Below are 18301 nucleotides of genomic sequence, written 5' to 3' on the forward strand. Positions count from 1 at the left end.
GCTTAGCCAAGCACATGTTTTAGGAGAGAACTTGCTTTATATTTTGCTACACCTTGAGACCTGATGAAAGTTACTTAAGCAAGTGAAATAAGTGGGTTTCCCAAGAACAGATAAATTGGCCATGCAGTGTGACCAGTTTTCTTAACAGATTATTTTCTCCTTCTCTATCAAAGCAATGAAATACATTATGAACATTACATTTTCCTAAATTGAGCAATAGGAGCGTTGCCACATACATAAGCATTCTAGCTACACATAATACCACCATTTGGTGATGTGATTATGGTTATTATCTATATTATATAATCATTTTCTGCAACTTGCTCTACTATGCATTGGTAAAAGGGCTGCAAAATTCAGATCAAAATATTTTAAATTTAAAAAAAAAAACCCTCTAATGTCTGAAGCAGTAATATCAACACACTAGTCCATTATACACTTTTGAATTTAGGATGTAACAAACTTCTATAAATTTTGAACTTGAATTACATTTCCACTGCTTTAGAGTTAAAAAAAGTTAACTTGGATAACCATTCTTCATTAAAAACACAAAGTATTTTTTCCAACACAGGAAATCTGAAAGCTGCATATCAAACTCAGATACCCATGAGGTTTTTCCATAATCTGTTCATGATATTCAGTTAGAACCCTCTTCCCGTGCCAAAATTTAATGGCTCAGTCAACAAACCTCAAGTTCAGTGCTTATGGGTGATTTTTGTGGCTAGGTAACTCAGTAAAATAAGATTGGTGAGGGAAGCAGCAAGAATGACTCTAACCCATTAAATACAAACTCATATACAAATTCCTCCTTTATGTTTTTAAAAGCTGCCAAAATGGCAAACTATTAAAAGATTCTTTTAGATATTTATAAGTGTTCTGGTGCTGTCATTGGCATTTAAAGAGTCTAATTTTTAAATAACTGTGGACTGTTATAGAAAGATTATAACTATTACTGTTCCATGAAACATTTTTGAGGCAATTTTAGAAGCACATTGTGGTGTCTACATACTTTACAATTAAACCCCTCAATTATTTTTTTTTTGCAGTTTAAGCAATACTTTAATCAAAGATTTTGTAAACTCAGACGCTATACTTTAAGTCCATAAGTATTTTATCAACTGTAATGGATTTTGAGTCTAAAAAGAAATTTAAAAGTTATTTTCTTTACAACTTACTCTCCTCAGTGAATATAATTGAAGCCTGATAAAGAACTTGAAATCATTCTTTATGATACGTAGGTTTAAGTGACATAGGCAGATTAAAAAAGATTTCAAATAAATGAAAAAAGATGAGATTCAAGAAATCTGATAATGTACATTTTTGGAGAGCAATTAAAATGAATGGATTAAAGAAATTGATGCAACTATCTCCACTATAACAAGATTTTATTGTTTCTACTCTTATTATAGAAATAATTGTAGCAGTATTTTGGGGGTTACTGTATCCTTATTTTCCCTTCACTTCCTCACCCAACTGAACTAAGCAAATGTGAATTTCAGAATTCCTACCTCTCCCTTCTCAAAACATATGCTCTCACAATAGGAAACAAGTGTGATCAATCCTTAAATATTAGGACCTGAAAATAAATTTGAACTCATGGAATCAATATCATAATACTAGGGCTGCGATTAAATCACAGTTAACTCAAAATTAAATCACAATGAAAAATTGCAGTTTTAATCGCACTGCTAAACAATAGTATACCAATTTAAGTTTATTAAATATTTTTGATTTTTCTACATTTTGAAATATATTGATTTCAATTACAACACAGAATATAAAGTGTACAGTGCTCACTTTCTATTATTTTTATTAAATATTTGCACTGTAAAAATGATAAAAAAAATAGTATTTTTTCAATTCACCTCACACAAGGACCGTAGTGCAATCTCTGTCATGACAGGACAGTGATAGTGGCAATGAAATGCTAAGGGAGATTAGAGAGGCTATCAAAATAAAGAACTTGATAATAGTGGGGGATTTCAATTATTCCCATATTGACTGGGAACATGTCACCTCAGGATGAAATCCACAGACAAAATTTCTCGATAGTTTAAATGACTGCTTCTTGGAGCAGCTGGTATGGGAACCCACAACGGGAGAGGCAATTCTCGATTTAGTCCTGAGTGGACCGCAGGATTTGGTCCGAGAGGTAACTATAACAGGACCAGTTGGAAATAGTGACCATAATATAATAACTTTTAACATTCCTATGGTGGAAAGAACACCTCAACAGCCCAACACTGTGGCATTTAATTTCAAAAGAGGGAAATATACAAAAATGAGGAGGGGTTAGTTAAACAGAAATTAAAAAGGTACAGTAACTAGAGTGAAATCCCTGCAAGCTGCATGGACACTTCTCAAAGATACCGTAATAGAGGCCCAACTTAAATGTACACCCCAAATTAAAAAAAAACAGTAAAAGAACTAAAAAAACCACCATGGCTTAACTACCATGTAAAAGCAGCAGTGGGAGATAAAAAGGCATCTTTTAAAAAGTAGAAGTCAAATCCTAGTGAGGTAAATAGAAAGGAGCATAAAAACATTGCCAAATTAAGTGTAAAAATGTAATAAGAAAAGCCAAAAAGGAGTTTGAAGAACAGCTAGCCAAAAACTCAAAAGGTAATAACAAAATGTTTTTTAAGTATATCAGAAGCAGGCAACCTGCTAAACAACCACTGGGCCCTGGACAATTTGACATTACAAAAAGAGCACTTAAAGACGATATAGTTCTCGGAGAGAACCAAAATGAATTCTTTTGGCTTTCATCATCAAGGCTAGGCATTGCTAGGAGAGTCCCAAAACTTGAGCCAGTTTTGTAGGTGACAAATCTGAGGAACTGTCACAGATTTGAGTTCACTAGAGGAGGTTTGAAGAATTTGATAAATTTAACGAGTAACAATCACCAACAAATGATGGCATCACTCAAGAGTTCTGAAGAACTCAAATGTGAAATTGAAACTACTAACTAAGGTTATTAACCTGTCCTTTAAAAATCGCTTCTGACCCAATACTGGAAGATAGCAATTTACCGCAATATTTAAAAAGTCCAAGTGATCCCGGCAATACCAGACGAAAAGTTCTAATATCAGTACCAGCAAAATAGTTAAACAATTGAAAGAATAAAAATTGTCAACACACAGAGAACAAAATTTTGGCAAATCAAACATGGCTTTCTGTAAGGGACATCATATCTACCAATCATAACTTCTTTGAAGGGGTGCAACAAACATTTAACAAGGGTCCATGAATAGATTACTTAGATTTCCAGAACCTTTACAAGGGCCTCACAAAACACTATGTAAATAAGTTTAGAGTAAGAGGGAGATCCTTTCATGGATGACTCGGTAGAATAAATGGTAAATTTCAGAAGGAGGATAAATGTTTCCCAAGGTCCAGTCTAGACCAATCCTATTCAAACCATATCATAATATCGGAGAAGGTAAAAAGCGAGTCGGGTGTGGGGTGGTGTGCTGCAAAGTTCAATGATACAGAACTGCTCAAGGTATTAAGACCAAAGCAGACTAAGAACTCAAAAAGATCTTATCTAAAACGAATGATGAGCAACAGAAATGGCAAACGAAAATTAATGTGGATAAAGTACAGTAATGACATTAAGAAAAAACCCCAATTATCCATACATATATGAGCTAATTAGCTACAACTAATTAGGAAAAAGATCCGAGTCATCGTGGATATTCTCTGAAAGAATCCACACAGTGGCAGGGCAGTCAAAAAAGCAAAACCAGATGTTAGATTTTCAGTTTTACAGCTGTTGAGGAAAATATCTTATTGCCCTTAAATAAATCCATGTACACCCACATTTGATACTGCATAAATGGTCGCCTCGTCTCAAAAATAACAGTATTGGCATTAAAAGTTCAAAAGGCACAAAATGATTAGGGTTTGACCACCCATATGAGAAGAGATTAAAAGCTAGGACTTTTCAGCTTGAAAAGAAAACTAAACGCGGGATATATAGACGTATATTAAAAATCATGAGTAGTGCGAAAGTGAATAGAAATTATTACTCATTCTCAAATATAAACTAGGCCACCAAATGAAATTAATGGGCCGCAGTTTAAAACAAATAGAAGAATTCTTCGCACACGCACAGTAACTTGTGAAAACTCCTTGCCTGAGCAGGTTGAACTGGGACTATACCAGAGTTTACAAGAGAAACTTATAAATTCACAGAGGTTAATCTATTCAAGGCTATTAGCCAGGATGGGAAGATTGTTGTTTCCCCTTTTAGGGGGCCCCCTTTTCTTTTTGTTTGTTTCAAATGGTGTTATAACGCAAGGAGATCACTTGATCTCGCCTGTTAGGTCACTCCCTCTGGCACTGCATGGCCACTTCGTGTAACAGGATACGGCTGATGGACCTTTGTCGAACTTACAGCTGTTCTTATGTTCCTAAAGCCCAACTATTAAAAATGTAGCATTTTTGTTACATAACTGCACTAAAACAACAAAACAAGTAACACTTAGAACCTACAAGTCCACTCATCCTATCCTGGAGCAGCCAGTGCTAAGAAGAACAAGTTTGTTTACATTTGCAGGAATAATCTGCAGCTATATTTACAATGCACAAAAGTGAAACCAGATGTTCGCATGGCACTTTTGTAGCCCGCATGGCAAGGTATTTACTCTAATATCCTATACATTTGGTGCCCCTTCATGCTTGCCACCATTTCCAGAGGACATGCTTCCATGCTGGATGATGTTTCTGCGCAAATGATCCAAAGCAGACAGACCAACGCATGTTCATTTTCACATCTGGACTCACATGTCAACCACGAACGGTTGATTTCTTTTTGGTGGTTGGTTCTGTACGTTCGTCTTTTAAACATCTGAAAGCATGCTCACACCAATCCCTCAATTTTGAATCCACTTCAGATTCTTTAAACCTATGGGTCGATGCTAGCTACATTAGAAATCTCACATCAGTTCTCTTTTCCATTTTGGTCAAATCTGCACGATAAGATGTTCTTAAAACAAAACAAACATGGTTGGGTCATCATCCAAGACTGCGTATAACATAATATTATGCAGAATCAGGTAAAACGACTGAGCAGAGACATTACAATCTCCCCCAAGGAGTTCATTCACAAATTTAATAATGCATTTTTTAAAAAAACAGAGTCATCAGCCATGAAGCATTCCTCTAATCGAGCCAAAGCCATAAAGATAGACAAATCTTTATGGCATTTGGCATGTAAAATCTGCATACTGGCTCAAAACTGTCCATGCATGCGAAAGCCTGTTCTCGCTTTAAGATGACATTGTAAACAAGAAGCAGGCAGCATTATCTCCTGCAAATGTAAACAAACTTGTTTGTCTGAGCAACTGGCTTAAAAAGAAGTAGAACTGACTGGACTTGTAGGCTCTAAAGCAGGGATCGGCAACCATGGCTCACCATCCAAGGGATGTGCTGGCCACTGCTTCCCGCCACCCCCATTGGCCTGGAACGGCGAACCGTGGCCAGCGGGAGCTGCGATCGAGTGAACCTGCGGATGCAGCGGTTAAACAAACTGGCCCGGCCCGCCAGGCTGCTTACCCTGGTGAGCCTCGTGCGAAAGGTTGCCAATCCCTGTTCTAAAGTTTTACAAGGTTTTATTTTTGAATGCAGTTATTTTTTGGTAGAGAACTCTATATCTGTAAGTTCAACTTTCATGATAATAAAAGTACTGTAGTGCAATCTCTTTAAGTGAATTGAAAAATACTATTTTTTATTTTTACAGTGCAAATATTTATAATAAAAATAAATATAAAATGAGCACTGTACACTTTGTATTCTGTGTTGTAAATGAAATCAATATATTTGAAAATGTGGAAAACATCCAAAAATATTTATACAAATGATATTAATCACAATTAATTTTTCTAATTGCTCGACAGCCCTACATAATACCATTATTCCAGCCATATGATATCATTTCATCTTTAAATTAGCTTTTAAAAACACACACCTGTTAACTCTTGCCAGAACAGTGAAGAACTAGAGCAAGTAGTTGCCAGCACAGGAATACAGGGAGCAATTTCATTCTCATTTACCTTGCTCTATTGTATATCATTGATATATTGTCATCCAAGACAGTTGCCAGCATATCCAAGTCATGAAACATTTTCAGCATGTAGTCTGTAAATTTACATCCTGAAGCTCTCTCCACCACAGCGCTCAGAAGGGTAAAACCATAAGTCGAATACAAAAACTGGCTTCCTTGAAAAAAAATGGAAGGAGAGAAAGAGATAGGTTATTAAATATCACTTGAAAGAAAAGTTTAATGTTTCCTTCTGCGATCTTTTCCTATGAAGTTTCCTATAAAACAAATAAAGTTTTTACACATGGATCTGTGTGTAACTTTGTCAGAACACACTTATTCCCAGTACATCTTATGCCACCACACTATATCAATATTAGCTTCTCCACAGTGTAATCAGAAACATACAGAATTAAAAATTATTATTCTCTTTTCTATGTTAACTCTACACAGAAATATCGCATCAGCTGAATTCTACTCATGTAATTAGGAAGACCTGCATTTTTTTTGTTCTTTTTAATAGCTACTATTCAAATACCTGTACTCACCAGAAGCAAACCAATAAATAAGATTTAAGCATGCAACAGTGATGGGTAAAAATATGATAAATGCAATTAAAAGCCATGTATGGAACTGAATAGTCAACCAGAGAAATGATATTTAATCTATGTTAAAATTAAAAAATAAATAAAGACCCAAAACATAACCATAGGAATTGATATAGTGGATCAGACAGAGGTCTAGTCACTCCACTATCCTGTCTCCAACACCACATGCCTCACAGGTATGTGTTAGAAACCCAGAGCAGGCAGATGTAGAGCAATCTGACTCCCATGTTAGGTCTCCTCCTGATCTCTGTTAGAGACTGGCAAAGCCCTGAGAGCACGAGGTTTAATAACCTTTCCAAAAGATTAATGACAACTCTGGATAGTCTTATTATTCATATAAATAGAAAAATTAAAAAATAATTGGATGCGTTCTTGGCCTCAAGGACTGCAGCAATGAATTCCACCGTTTAGTTACACATTGTGTGAAAAAATATTTCCTTCTATTGGTTTTGAATTTCCCGCTATTTAAATTTCATTCAATGTACTCCTTTTCTTGTGTTATGAAATGGGCAAAGAAGTTCCTGATCTACCTGACCTATATTGTTTGTTATTGTTTATATTTACGTACCCTCTTATTCATCTTCTTTCTAAAATAAACAATCCCAATCTTTTCTATCTTGTTTAATATGAGAGCTTTCCCAAACCCTTTATCATTCTTAATGGTCTTTTCTGAATCCCTCTAGTTCTGCAATATCCTTTTTGAAATGGGGTGATCACCACTGCACACAGTATTCTAGTTAAGGCCACACCACTGATCTATATAGAGGAATAATAACATTTCATCAACCCCTTCCTCATGCAACCTTACATTTTATTTACCTTTCTGACTGCAGCTGCATGTTGAGCAAAAGTTTTCACAGTGCCATCTACAATGATGCCCAAGTCCCTGTCTTGAATTGATAGTTAATTTAGAACCCGATAAGTTGTACGAGTAGTTTTATTTTCTCACTCCAGTGCATTTATGAGTACTGAATTTCATATGCCATCATGTTGCCTGTTCACTTAGTTTAAGACTCTGAAGTTCCTCACTGTTCTCTCTGGTCTTGACTAACCTAACTTTGTTATCTTCAAATTTTGCTACCTCATTACTCAATCCCTACTTCCATATAATTTAAATATATGTATAATAAACACCACAAAATCTAGCAGGAATTTGTGAGGCACTCTGTAGTTAACCTTTTGCAATACCGAAAATGTAATATTTAATTTTCCTTGTTTTCTGTTTCTTAACCAGTTCTTGATCCACTGATTAAACAACTTGTTTGGTTGCTTACCTACCCTAAAAAACCCATGCTGTTGTAGGAAGAAGCAGCAAGAGAGCCAAAGAAAACTTCAGTTAAGAAAAAAGACTTTATGGGAAAAGATTAATTTGACTGATCTTACGAGGTCTCCGTGTGCGTATTACAGTGAGTCAGCTAAAAAAAATTACGATATACCTTAACCTTCGTAATTCAATAAACAAATTTTGCAGCATATGCTGTACATGGAACTATTTTAAAAGAACTCACTTGAATCTATTTCTACCCACTCTCCAGGACTCTCTATATTCCATCTTAGGGCCTGTCTACGCTATTTTTCTACCTGTTTATCAGTCTACAAACTGCTAGTTAAGTCTGTGCAACTCCTAGTGTGGATGCAGTTACACTAGTAGAAGGTGTGCTTATAATCAGTACAGTTTATTTCTGAAATTATGAAAAATAAGCTATACTGAGATAAGCATCTTTAGAGCACTATAACTGCATACATACCAGGGGGTTGCACCAATGTAACTATAATCAGTAAGTTTCCCAATTTTATTTTTTTTAATCCTTTGCAGGGCATATTTAAAGTGACCAGGTAGTTAGAACATGGCTTGAACACTCCCTTTTGAGGCTCTCATTGGATAACAGGAAAATAAATCTTTTGGTTTAGTCTCAGTAAAGTCTCAATCCCACATAATGCATCAGACAAACTACAATCTGAAGTATACTAAAAATCCAGAACTTAAAAAAATATTAACTTTTGATCAAATGGAATAGAAACTCACCTGGTTTAAAGACTAAAGGATCATTTTTAAATATTTTCAGTGAATCAATCACATTTTCAAATTTTTCTTTCAAATAATACTCTTCGTGTTCAAATTCCTGTGTTTTCTTGACAGGTTTTAAATTTCGGCCTTTAGCTTCACCATCCTGTTCTGATTTAGCTTTAGCAAAATCATTTTTTTCAGTGTCTTTATCTTCTTTTTCTTTCAGTTCCTCCTCCTGGTTAGATTTTTTTACATCTTGCATTAGTTTAAGGGCTTTGTTGGCTTTTTCCTTCTGTTCCTTTACTTTTGTAATATCTTTCTCATAGTGACGAATTCCACTTAAATGTGAAACTAACAATCTTGTAGTAATGGTGACCTAGTTTAAAAGAAGAATATTAAGTGCATGCCTGCTTAACGAAAGATACTATACAAGGTGCACTTTTATTTCTGCAATTTATATATTTGGTATGTTAAGAAATAAATGAAGAAATAAGAATTCCTAGCCATGCTTTCTATTGTAAAGTCTGTTAGAAAACCATATTTAAATATTAGTCTGAAAATCCAAAATTTCCAATATTCCTTTTTCCAACAGCATGTATTGCTTTCTGCCCCTACTTCTTTTAACGTATGTGTGGTGCACCATATACATAAAGCTGTGTGCACTTGAAGCGTGAAGGTGGATAGGGAAGGTATGGGACAGACATGAAACTCAGACAACCAACAATGGTTACAGAACAAGCTGTCCCATTACCTTTTCACCTTCATATTCTTTTTCTGGAAACTCAGGAACATATTTCTGCACTGGAGCATCTAAATCCAGTTTTCCTTCTTCCCACAGTTTAGCAACAGCCATCATTGTAAGACACTTGCTAATACTAGCAATTCGCATGATTGTCTCTGGTTTACAGATTACACGGTTCTCTACATCAGCATAACCCAGACCTTTAGGAAGAATAAAAGGTCACAGTTAGTGGTTTTACATATATAGAGAGAATTCTTTGAGCTTTTACAATGTTCACAAACTTAAGAAGTTTACTAGAATTATCCAGAACACTTGGCATCTAAGCAAAACAAAGGCATGAAAGGTGTTATTTTCAAAAGTGCTCAATGTTGGCCTAACCCTGCTCCCATTGACATCAACAAAAGTGATGTCAATGGGAGCAGAGTCAGGCCATTTAAGTGTCTTTTTGAAAAATACATCCTACATTGCCCCTCTGAATCACTCTGACCAGTGATAACATAAAACTTAAAAGACTAATGCAGCTTAGTGAAAAATTAAAATTATATCCTAAGGGCAGACAAACATGTCTCTCTCACCAACAGAAGTTGGTCCAATAAAATATATTACCTCACCCACCTAGTTTCTCTAATATCCTGGGACCCATACTGCATACATCCTTAAAGGCAAACATTCAATGGAAAAAACTCTCAAAAACCATAACCTAGACTGTCAATCAAGTTAAGTGCCCCACATTCATAAATCCATATTTTAATTCTTTGAAAGAGCTACTGTGAATTACTCTTTTCAAAAATACAATGTAACTTCTATAAAGAGAAAATAAGATCATTTAAAAACAGGAAATTTACACACGACCTTACAGCACTTAACTCAATTAATAAAATTTAACTACATAGTGATTTAAAAAAATATTTTTAACCTCTTCAGATATAGACTTAAAGAGGGCTTACATCAGAAATGAAGAAAAATTCAGTAGTCTCCATCCAGTACATTTGTTACACATCTTAGAACTGCTGCATAGTAGTGTGCAATTCCACAGCAACAAGTTCAGTAGTGGGCTCAACAGAGTGTTATATTTCAATCTGCGCTACATTGGTTAAGTTGTATATGGAATGTTGCAGTGCACTATCGGTTAATTTCTAATCTTTAGATACAACACACTGGCAAAGGCCAGTTTTTATTACCCATATGTCTACGTATGTAAGTGGAACACAGTCCCCTAACATGCTGCAGTCTAGTGATTAGATTATCATAAAGCAGTAAAACTTGCCAAAATACAATGAAAGAGAGAAATCAGATTGACCAGTCTATATTTCCCAAGTCTTCTCCTCTAAAGGAAGCTGAAACCCAGACGCTTATGTTGTGCTACTGAGAGCAGCTGCTGCACTCCTCCCCATTCAACTGTCTGCAAAAGTAGCACATCCAAGTCTCAAATCACTATGATCAGATTGGCAAGAAATTGGGCAGAATTTTTACAGAAGACACAGATTTTATTTTCCAGGTTTCTCCCTTCTATCTCCTGACTTTATTTTAAGACAATGGTGCTCTCCTCAGCCCTATGGATGAAGGGGTGGGAAGAATCTATCACAACCTGGACCCCTTTATGATACTATTGTTTATTATTTGTATTACCACAGTGCCTAGGAACACCAATCATGGAGCAGGACTCAACTGTGGCAGGCACTGAGAGTTCTATCCTAACCAATATCTTTCCACGTCTCCAGGAGGAAGATTCTGCTTAAGCAGCAGAGAAGCATAAACTCCTCCTCCTCGGGTTTCTGTGGCACTGACAGTTTCTCTTAACAACACTGCTGCAAAACCTTCTGAATTGAAAGGCATAATCTGAGGAATTTTTTTTTGTGGCATAATTTTCACATGCCACATTTAAAAAACCCCCACCAAAAAACACACTCCTGTGGCAGCAAAAGGCATATGAAAAATGGAAATCAGCTTTTTGAAGGAATACCTGAAGATTCTGCCACAAACAGGCTTACAATGAAAAGTCTTTTACAACCTTGCTAATGAGCCTTTCAGGGACTCTATAATTGCACTTTAGCAAAGTACATTACTGTTTGTTTCTGTTATCTTAGTTGCCTGAAACAAACATCAAAATATTTTTGGAAAGATAAGTAAGTAGGGTTAATAAAGATCAATAAATAATTCCTCATTGGAGTTCTGTTCAGACCTATCTAGACATGTCTTTCCAGGGCAATCTATATAACCTGCAAAATAGTTTATGACTACTGGAAGGATTACAGCTGTCAAATCTCCAAATGTTCCCAAAGGGAGCTTAAGCACTAGCCCACAAGTATATGAAGTATCACTGAATTGGAACCACTCAAGTTTATTCTGACCATTATGTAGATTCTCAGAGAAAGATTATGTCTAATATAGAATAGTAAAATAACAGTTGTTTCTCAAGCAAAGCCAAACATAATCAATTTAATAACTGTAGATATCAATTATTTTATTTCCACCAGCAGCTGCATAAATATGATGAACAGTTTTGTCTCAAAGAGTACCATATAACACCTAGCAGTGAAGGAGAACTTTAAGGGAGGGGACGTATGGCAGAATAATTGTGCACAGCAGGTATTCACTTAGATGTAGATCAGGAAAGGGCCCAAGGAAATATTCTCTTTTTTAATTACAATATCCACCCCGTTCCATGAGTCCCCCATACTGCTTACTGGGGGAAAAGTTCTTCTGTAAAATGTTTGCAGAAAGAGTTTGGGAAAGACTTTATTAAGCAAACTTAATTTAAGCCACGTTCAGCCTAACTCAATAGGTTCAGTGCCAAGCTAAGTGTGGACTGCTAGTTACCACTTATTAGAACTAAAATCACTTAGCATGGCTGACAACAGCAAATTTCCTCACAATTAGTTACAATGCAAGTTAGACCTATCCAAGCAAGATTAAAGTACATTACCTCCCTTTGGTAAGTCTCTCATTAAAAGTCAAGAATTTTGAGCCAGTGTATAGTCAAGACCTTCTTAAGCTTCATATTGAGGCATTTCTTTTGACACCACTCACCTCTTAGGAATTACCTTATCCCATTTTAGGTCACCATGCAACTGTGCACATACTGTAATGCCTTCAGAGCGTGAAACTTGTTCCCCTCCCAGTAGCGGTCTTGGCCTTTTCCTCCACACTTGTCAACATGCTTTATAAATAATCCCCCAAAAGGGTGCTTCAATTACAACCACTACTATCTTCTACAGCAGTGTATCCCAAACTTGGGATGCTGCTCTTATAGGGAAAGCCCCTGGCGGGCTGGGCCGGTTTGTTTACCTGCCATGTCCACAGGTCTGGCCAATCACTGCTCCTGGCCAATAGGAGCTGCTGGAAGCGGCAGTCAGTACATCCCTCGGCCCGCACCACTTCCAGCAGCTCCCACTGGGAGCCGTGATCAGCCGGACCTGTGGACACAGCAGGTTAACAAACTGGCCCGGACTGCCAGGGGCCTTCCCTACACAAGTGTGTCCCAAGTTTGGAAAACACTGTTCTACAGAGATACTTTAGTCTCCCCTTTACTTGGACCCTCCCCCATTTTATACATTTTAAGGCCACAGGGACTATTATTATTTCTTGTCATCTGTAATTTTTAGGGCAGATTTTATAATACAGGCAGTCCTCAGACTTATGACACAATTGGTTTCTGAGAATCACACCGTAAGTCGAAAATGCCATAATTCGAATCCCATAGGAACACTGTGGGATCAAGCATCGTAAAGTCAGAACCAACGTCAAAGTCAGAACGAGACATCAATTTACAAATGTTGTAATTGCCATTCCATCGTAACTTGAACATCCTAAAGTCATGGACTGCCTGTACTTTTAAGATTGTGAAGTTAATGGACAGCACCTGGCAGAAACTGAAGAAAAATAATTACTTAAGATCTGTAACCCAAATGAAATGTTAATTTTAAAGAACATGCAGAACAACTGAGTTCCTGTATACCAACCTTCTGACCATACTTCCTTTCCATCTACAGAAACTCCAATTACTATGCCTGGGGCTCCCACTTCATCCTGTCACAAAAATACTCCAATCATTAAAAGGTTCTGCTCCTTCAGAATTCAAACATACATTCTGCTTTTATGGGATTTAGGATAAGCAGTGTTCCCAGTAAGTACACAATTATTGAAATTATTTTGTTTAAATACCACTTGGGCTGAATTTGTACAAATTCCCTTTGAAAAGCTGCAGACATTTGTTGTGGTGCTGGGCAGCTACAATGAGAGTCCAATGAGCTTAAAGATTAATTTAATACTAACTACAACAACTGCAGACAGGCAACATAACATTTTTCAAACTAAGATGCAATATGTGAGTGATACCACATGATAGTCAACACAGATCATTTTAGTGAGTCTGGGATGTTCTAATTTAAACTATATCCCGAACCTTCAGTTCCAAATTTGCAGAATCATGACATTCTATTTATATAGTTCACATGGCTCTGTGCTCTCCTCCAGTCCTTCAAATAGTCCTGAGTTCACATGTACTCACTACTAAAGATGCTTCTACCACTAATGTATGTCAGGCCTGCACTGGTTTAATTAGCCCCTTTAAGGGCAGCCCTTCCTGACAGTAAATATATTCACTAACTGAAATGCACTTTCAGACCCTTCTGACAGTTCTTACATACAAGCAATGATCACATTCAGTGATTTACTGTGAAATCCTGATGTGAACAGAACCACCACCACCACAAGCCACACAGAAGAAAAGTACAGATACATTCCCTGGGCTGTGGAGATACTGCACTAGTCAGGGATCAGACTCCTAAGAGTGCCCTGGCTGTATAGGGTGGTTCCTCTCTCCTCCCCAGTAACCTAAACACTAGGAATTAGGTTACACAGAGGAAGTTTTTCAAAGTGTTCAGACACACACACAGTGATGTAGTTTAAGGGACATGTTCAACTTCAAAATCACATTTGTCTCAAATGTCTTCCCCCTGCAAGTGACACCTGAATTCCCACCAAATGGGTAATGTCACATGGTGCCAGTCTTGCTCTGTTTGCACACCAAAGCCCTGCAGGAATCATAGACTGTTAGGGTTGGAAGGGACCTCAAGAGGTCATCTAGTCCAACCCTCTGCTCAAAGCAGGACCAATAATCCCCAGACAGATTTTTACCCTGGTTCCCTAAATGGCTCCCACAAGGATTGAACTCACAAGCCTGAGTTTAGCAGGCCAATGCTCAAACCACTGAGCTATCCCTCCCCCATGAGCAGCAGGTTTCTTGTGATTTTTGTGCAGTGCCTAGCACTGGGCCAGGGCCGGGGGCATGCAGCAGTGCCAGCAGGGAGTGGCGATGGGAGTAGGACAGCAACAAGAAGCGGTTTTAAGACAAGCACGTGCAGCTGTGAGCTGGGAAACATGGGGCCCACCGCTCCTCGTCTCCCCCTCCACCGCGGTCATGGGTGCCGGGCCCGCCCCTCCCCACGCGGGGACCCAGGCCGCGGCACCTTAATCCTCTGCAGCAGGTCCCTACTGCTCTCGATAGCCCGGGCAAAGCCCCTGGGGGGCGGCGGCTTCACCTCTCCCGCCGCCTCCCCCCGCGGGGCCCCCTCCTGCTCGCAGCCGGCCGCCACCTTCACCCCCAGCGCAAGACCCAGACCGACCCCCCAGCCCCAGGCGCCGGCTCCCCGGGGTGGACACGGGCAGCTCCCCAGGCTCTGCAGCCGGTGCTGCCCCCGGCCCCGGACGGGGCCCGAGACTCGGCACAGCGCCCGCGCCAAGCAGTGCATCGTTTCAGCCTGGCCGCCGCCAGGCAGGAGCAGCTGCTCCCGAGAGCTCGGCCGGCCAAGCCCCGAGCACATCGAGTGGGGACGGAGACACTTGGCTTCTAACCTCGTCCTCGTTCTGTGCCCGTCTCTCCCTCGCTTCACTTGCTTCCTTGCTTTCTTTCCCCTCCCGCCTGTGCGTTGTCCCCTGCCACAGCCTGGGGGAGGGGGCGGGACCGGGACCGGGACCGGGCAGGGGCTCTCTCACTTTCCATGCTGCTGTACCCCTTTGCCCTTTCCGGAGTCCGGTTTGTCTGGTTTCACTTCACTTAAAAACCACTTGGTTACAAAACCCAACGTAAAAATACAGACGTATCCCAGCCCACTAGTACTGAAAAATTGCTCACTTTCTCATGCTTACCATAGAATTATAAAATAAATAGACTGGAATAGCTCGTACTTACATTTCAGGGTGATACTTGAGCCTGGGAGCCTTGTCTGAAGCCCGAGCCCCGTCACCGGGCCTAGGGTTGCCAGGCGTCCGGTTTTTTACCAGAACGCCAGGTTGAGAAGGGACCCTGCGGCTCCAATCAGCACCATTGGCCAGGCCACTAAAAGTCCAGCTGGTAGTGCAGCACGGCAGAGGCAGGATCCCTGCCTGCCCAGGCTCTGTGCGGCTCCCGAAGCTGCCAGCGTGTTTGACTCCTAGGCACAGGAAGGCCACAGGGGCTCCACATGCTGCTGCCACCTTGAGCAACAGCTCTGCAGCTCCTATTGGCCAGGAACCACAGCCAATGGGAGCTGCAGGGGCAGCACCTATGGCTGTGGGCAGTGCACACACCTTCCTGGCCCTGCCACCTAGGAGCTGGACATGCCGGCCGCTTCCAGGAGCTGCCTGAGGTAAGTGCCGTCCGGCCAGAGCTGCACCCTGCACCACCTCCCACACCCCAAACCCCTGCTCCAGCCCTGAGCTCCCTTCTGGACCCCAAACTCCTCATCCACAGCCCCACCCCAGAGCACACACCTCCAGCTGGAGCCGTCATGCCCCCATACCCCTGCCCCAGCCTAGAGTCCCCTTCCACACCCTGAACCCCTCATTTCTGACCCCATCTCACAGCCTGCACCCCCTCCTGCACCCCAACCCTCTGCCCCGTGAAAGTGAGGGAGGGTGGGGGAGAGCAAGGGGAAGGAGTGAGCGGAGTGGGGCCTTGAAAATGGGGCAAGGCCTCAGAGCAGGGCAAGGGTGTTCGGTTTTGTGCTTTTAGAAAGTTGTGAAACCTACTGGGGCAGAAGCATGGAACTTTCTTCTTGGTGCTCTTTGTGGTGTGCGGTCCCAGGCAACTGGTCTGCTTGCTAGCCCCAGCCCTGGTCCTGCACTTGCAACCTCCCCCAAAACCCATCCTATGACCCCCTACCTGCTACTGTATTTTCCACTCTATGCATCTGATTAAGTGGGTCACGAAAGCTTATGCCCAAATAAATTTGTTAGTCTTTAAAGTGCCACAAAGACTCCTTGTTGTTTTAACCTCCAAGTTGAGAAACACTGGTCTACAGGAGTTGAGTACCCCCTGGAAGATCTCTGCGTACCCCCAGGGGTATGCGTACCCCTGATTGAGAACCACTGCTGCAGAAGACCCTGAAGGAGGAAAGCACAGAACAGAGGTGGCTGACCAGTTACTGGTGGGCAGCCTAGCAGCACATGGTCCATTTATCGCTTCACCTTAGTCACAACACTGGCCCCTTCTATACTTACCAAGGATCAACTCTGCTGTGATCGATAAAGCAGGGGGGTCAATTTAGTGGGTCTTCTAAATCGACTACAGAGCACTCTCTAGTACTCCACCAGAATGAGAGGAGTATGGTAAGTCAATGGGAGAATGTCTCATGTCAATGCAGCGTGGTATATACACTGCAGTAAGTCAGCCTAAGCTACGTCAACTCCATCTATGTTATTCAGGTAGCTGGAGTAATGTAACTTAGATCAGCTTACCCTAGTAGTGTAGACAAGGCCTAAATCCCAAGAAGCTCTGCTTTCTGTATATGAAAGGCTGCTTTTTTAAGCCCTCTATTATCCTCCAGTGCCAATCAGACCCATAAAAATACTGAGTTAAATGTAAACAATTATTGAACAAATGCACGTTTAAGTCAGCCAGAGGAAAAATTCAATCCACACTTAGAAAGATTAAATTAATTTTTGGGAAAAAATAGATTGATCTAACCAGCCCTCGAGCTGCTAGTTAATAGTCTTGACCTGTGCCCCCGCCCTGCAGGCTTTATTGCTTTTGGAGGCTAGCTGGGAATTAATTTCAAAGAGCCAGTGCTCTTAATGAGTGGCTACAGCTCTCTCTTGAAGAAGTATGTGACCATTGATTATAACCCTTGATAGCTAGGATTGTATTCCAAAGGAATTTTCATTATAGCTGATAAAGCTGTTAAGCAACATTTTTATCTTTTTAATAGCACTTTTGCTTATTTAACCTTTTTTTAAAAATCCATATTCCCATCTACAATCATGAGTGATTTGCAGCACCTTCAGATCAATCAAATCATCATAAATTGTCTTCCTTCCAGTTTGTTTTGATCTGGAAAGTGCCTGAAAAAGTGACATCGTCTTAACTCAACCATTCTACTCTCAGTGTGTATTAGTCTTATCTGCTGCTTGCACCAACTGAAATAAATTGATACTACTTTTTACCCCTGTTAGCACTGCCGCACCAATACAGCATTTGGAGAATGAACTGGATTCTATTCTGTCCCCACAGGTCGGTGCTATAGTAAAGGGACCAATTGTAACCAAAGGGCTTACCAGCGTGACTGGCTGCTATGGGATCGCTCTTGATGGTAAACACTGCACTGGGTAGCAAGTGTTTGCAGGATTCATTTCAGACCTAAAGTCCAGGTGAAAAATCTTCATCATTGGGGATGTATGAGCCAGAAGTAACCCTTTTGACTTTCAGAGCCTGGGGTAATGTGGCAGTAAGATAAAACATTTTATTTGTAACCTGAACACATTTGATCTGGAATCACTGAGAAAGATTACAAACAAGTATCCCTTAATGCTATTTTTAGAGTCAATTTTCAGACCAGAGCACTTTAATGGCAAAACAGTCTTTCCTATAGTTAGCCTCTTTCTTACGGGCTGAGACTAGGAAAATAAGGTTTCCTAGCAGT

The 18301-nt window shown here is 39.9% G+C and overlaps 1 protein-coding gene across 4 annotated transcripts in view; it reads right to left on the bottom strand.

Annotated features, from left to right (window-relative positions):
* The window catches only part of LACTB (lactamase beta), a 32565-nt gene extending 16799 nt beyond the window's left edge, over positions 1–15766 (bottom strand). Inside the window, exons 1-5 of one of the 4 annotated variants that reach the window (XM_032765451.2) lie at positions 14873–15226; positions 13364–13430; positions 9411–9601; positions 8678–9035; positions 6057–6222 (exon numbers count right to left, since the gene is read on the bottom strand). In XM_032765451.2, coding sequence (XP_032621342.2) covers positions 6057–6222; positions 8678–9035; positions 9411–9601; positions 13364–13430; positions 14873–15226 — 1136 coding nt within the window. Of the gene's footprint in view, positions 1–6056; positions 6223–8677; positions 9036–9410; positions 9602–10348; positions 12396–13363; positions 13431–14872; positions 15227–15594 lie in introns of those variants that run through there. The other 3 variants (XM_032765453.2, XM_075069543.1, XM_075069544.1) reach the window with 3 other exon arrangements.
* Between the last annotated feature and the right edge of the window lie 2535 nt (positions 15767–18301).

Source organism: Chelonoidis abingdonii, chromosome 9, assembly GCF_003597395.2.
Source record: "Chelonoidis abingdonii isolate Lonesome George chromosome 9, CheloAbing_2.0, whole genome shotgun sequence".
NCBI classification, from domain to species: domain Eukaryota; kingdom Metazoa; phylum Chordata; order Testudines; family Testudinidae; genus Chelonoidis; species Chelonoidis abingdonii.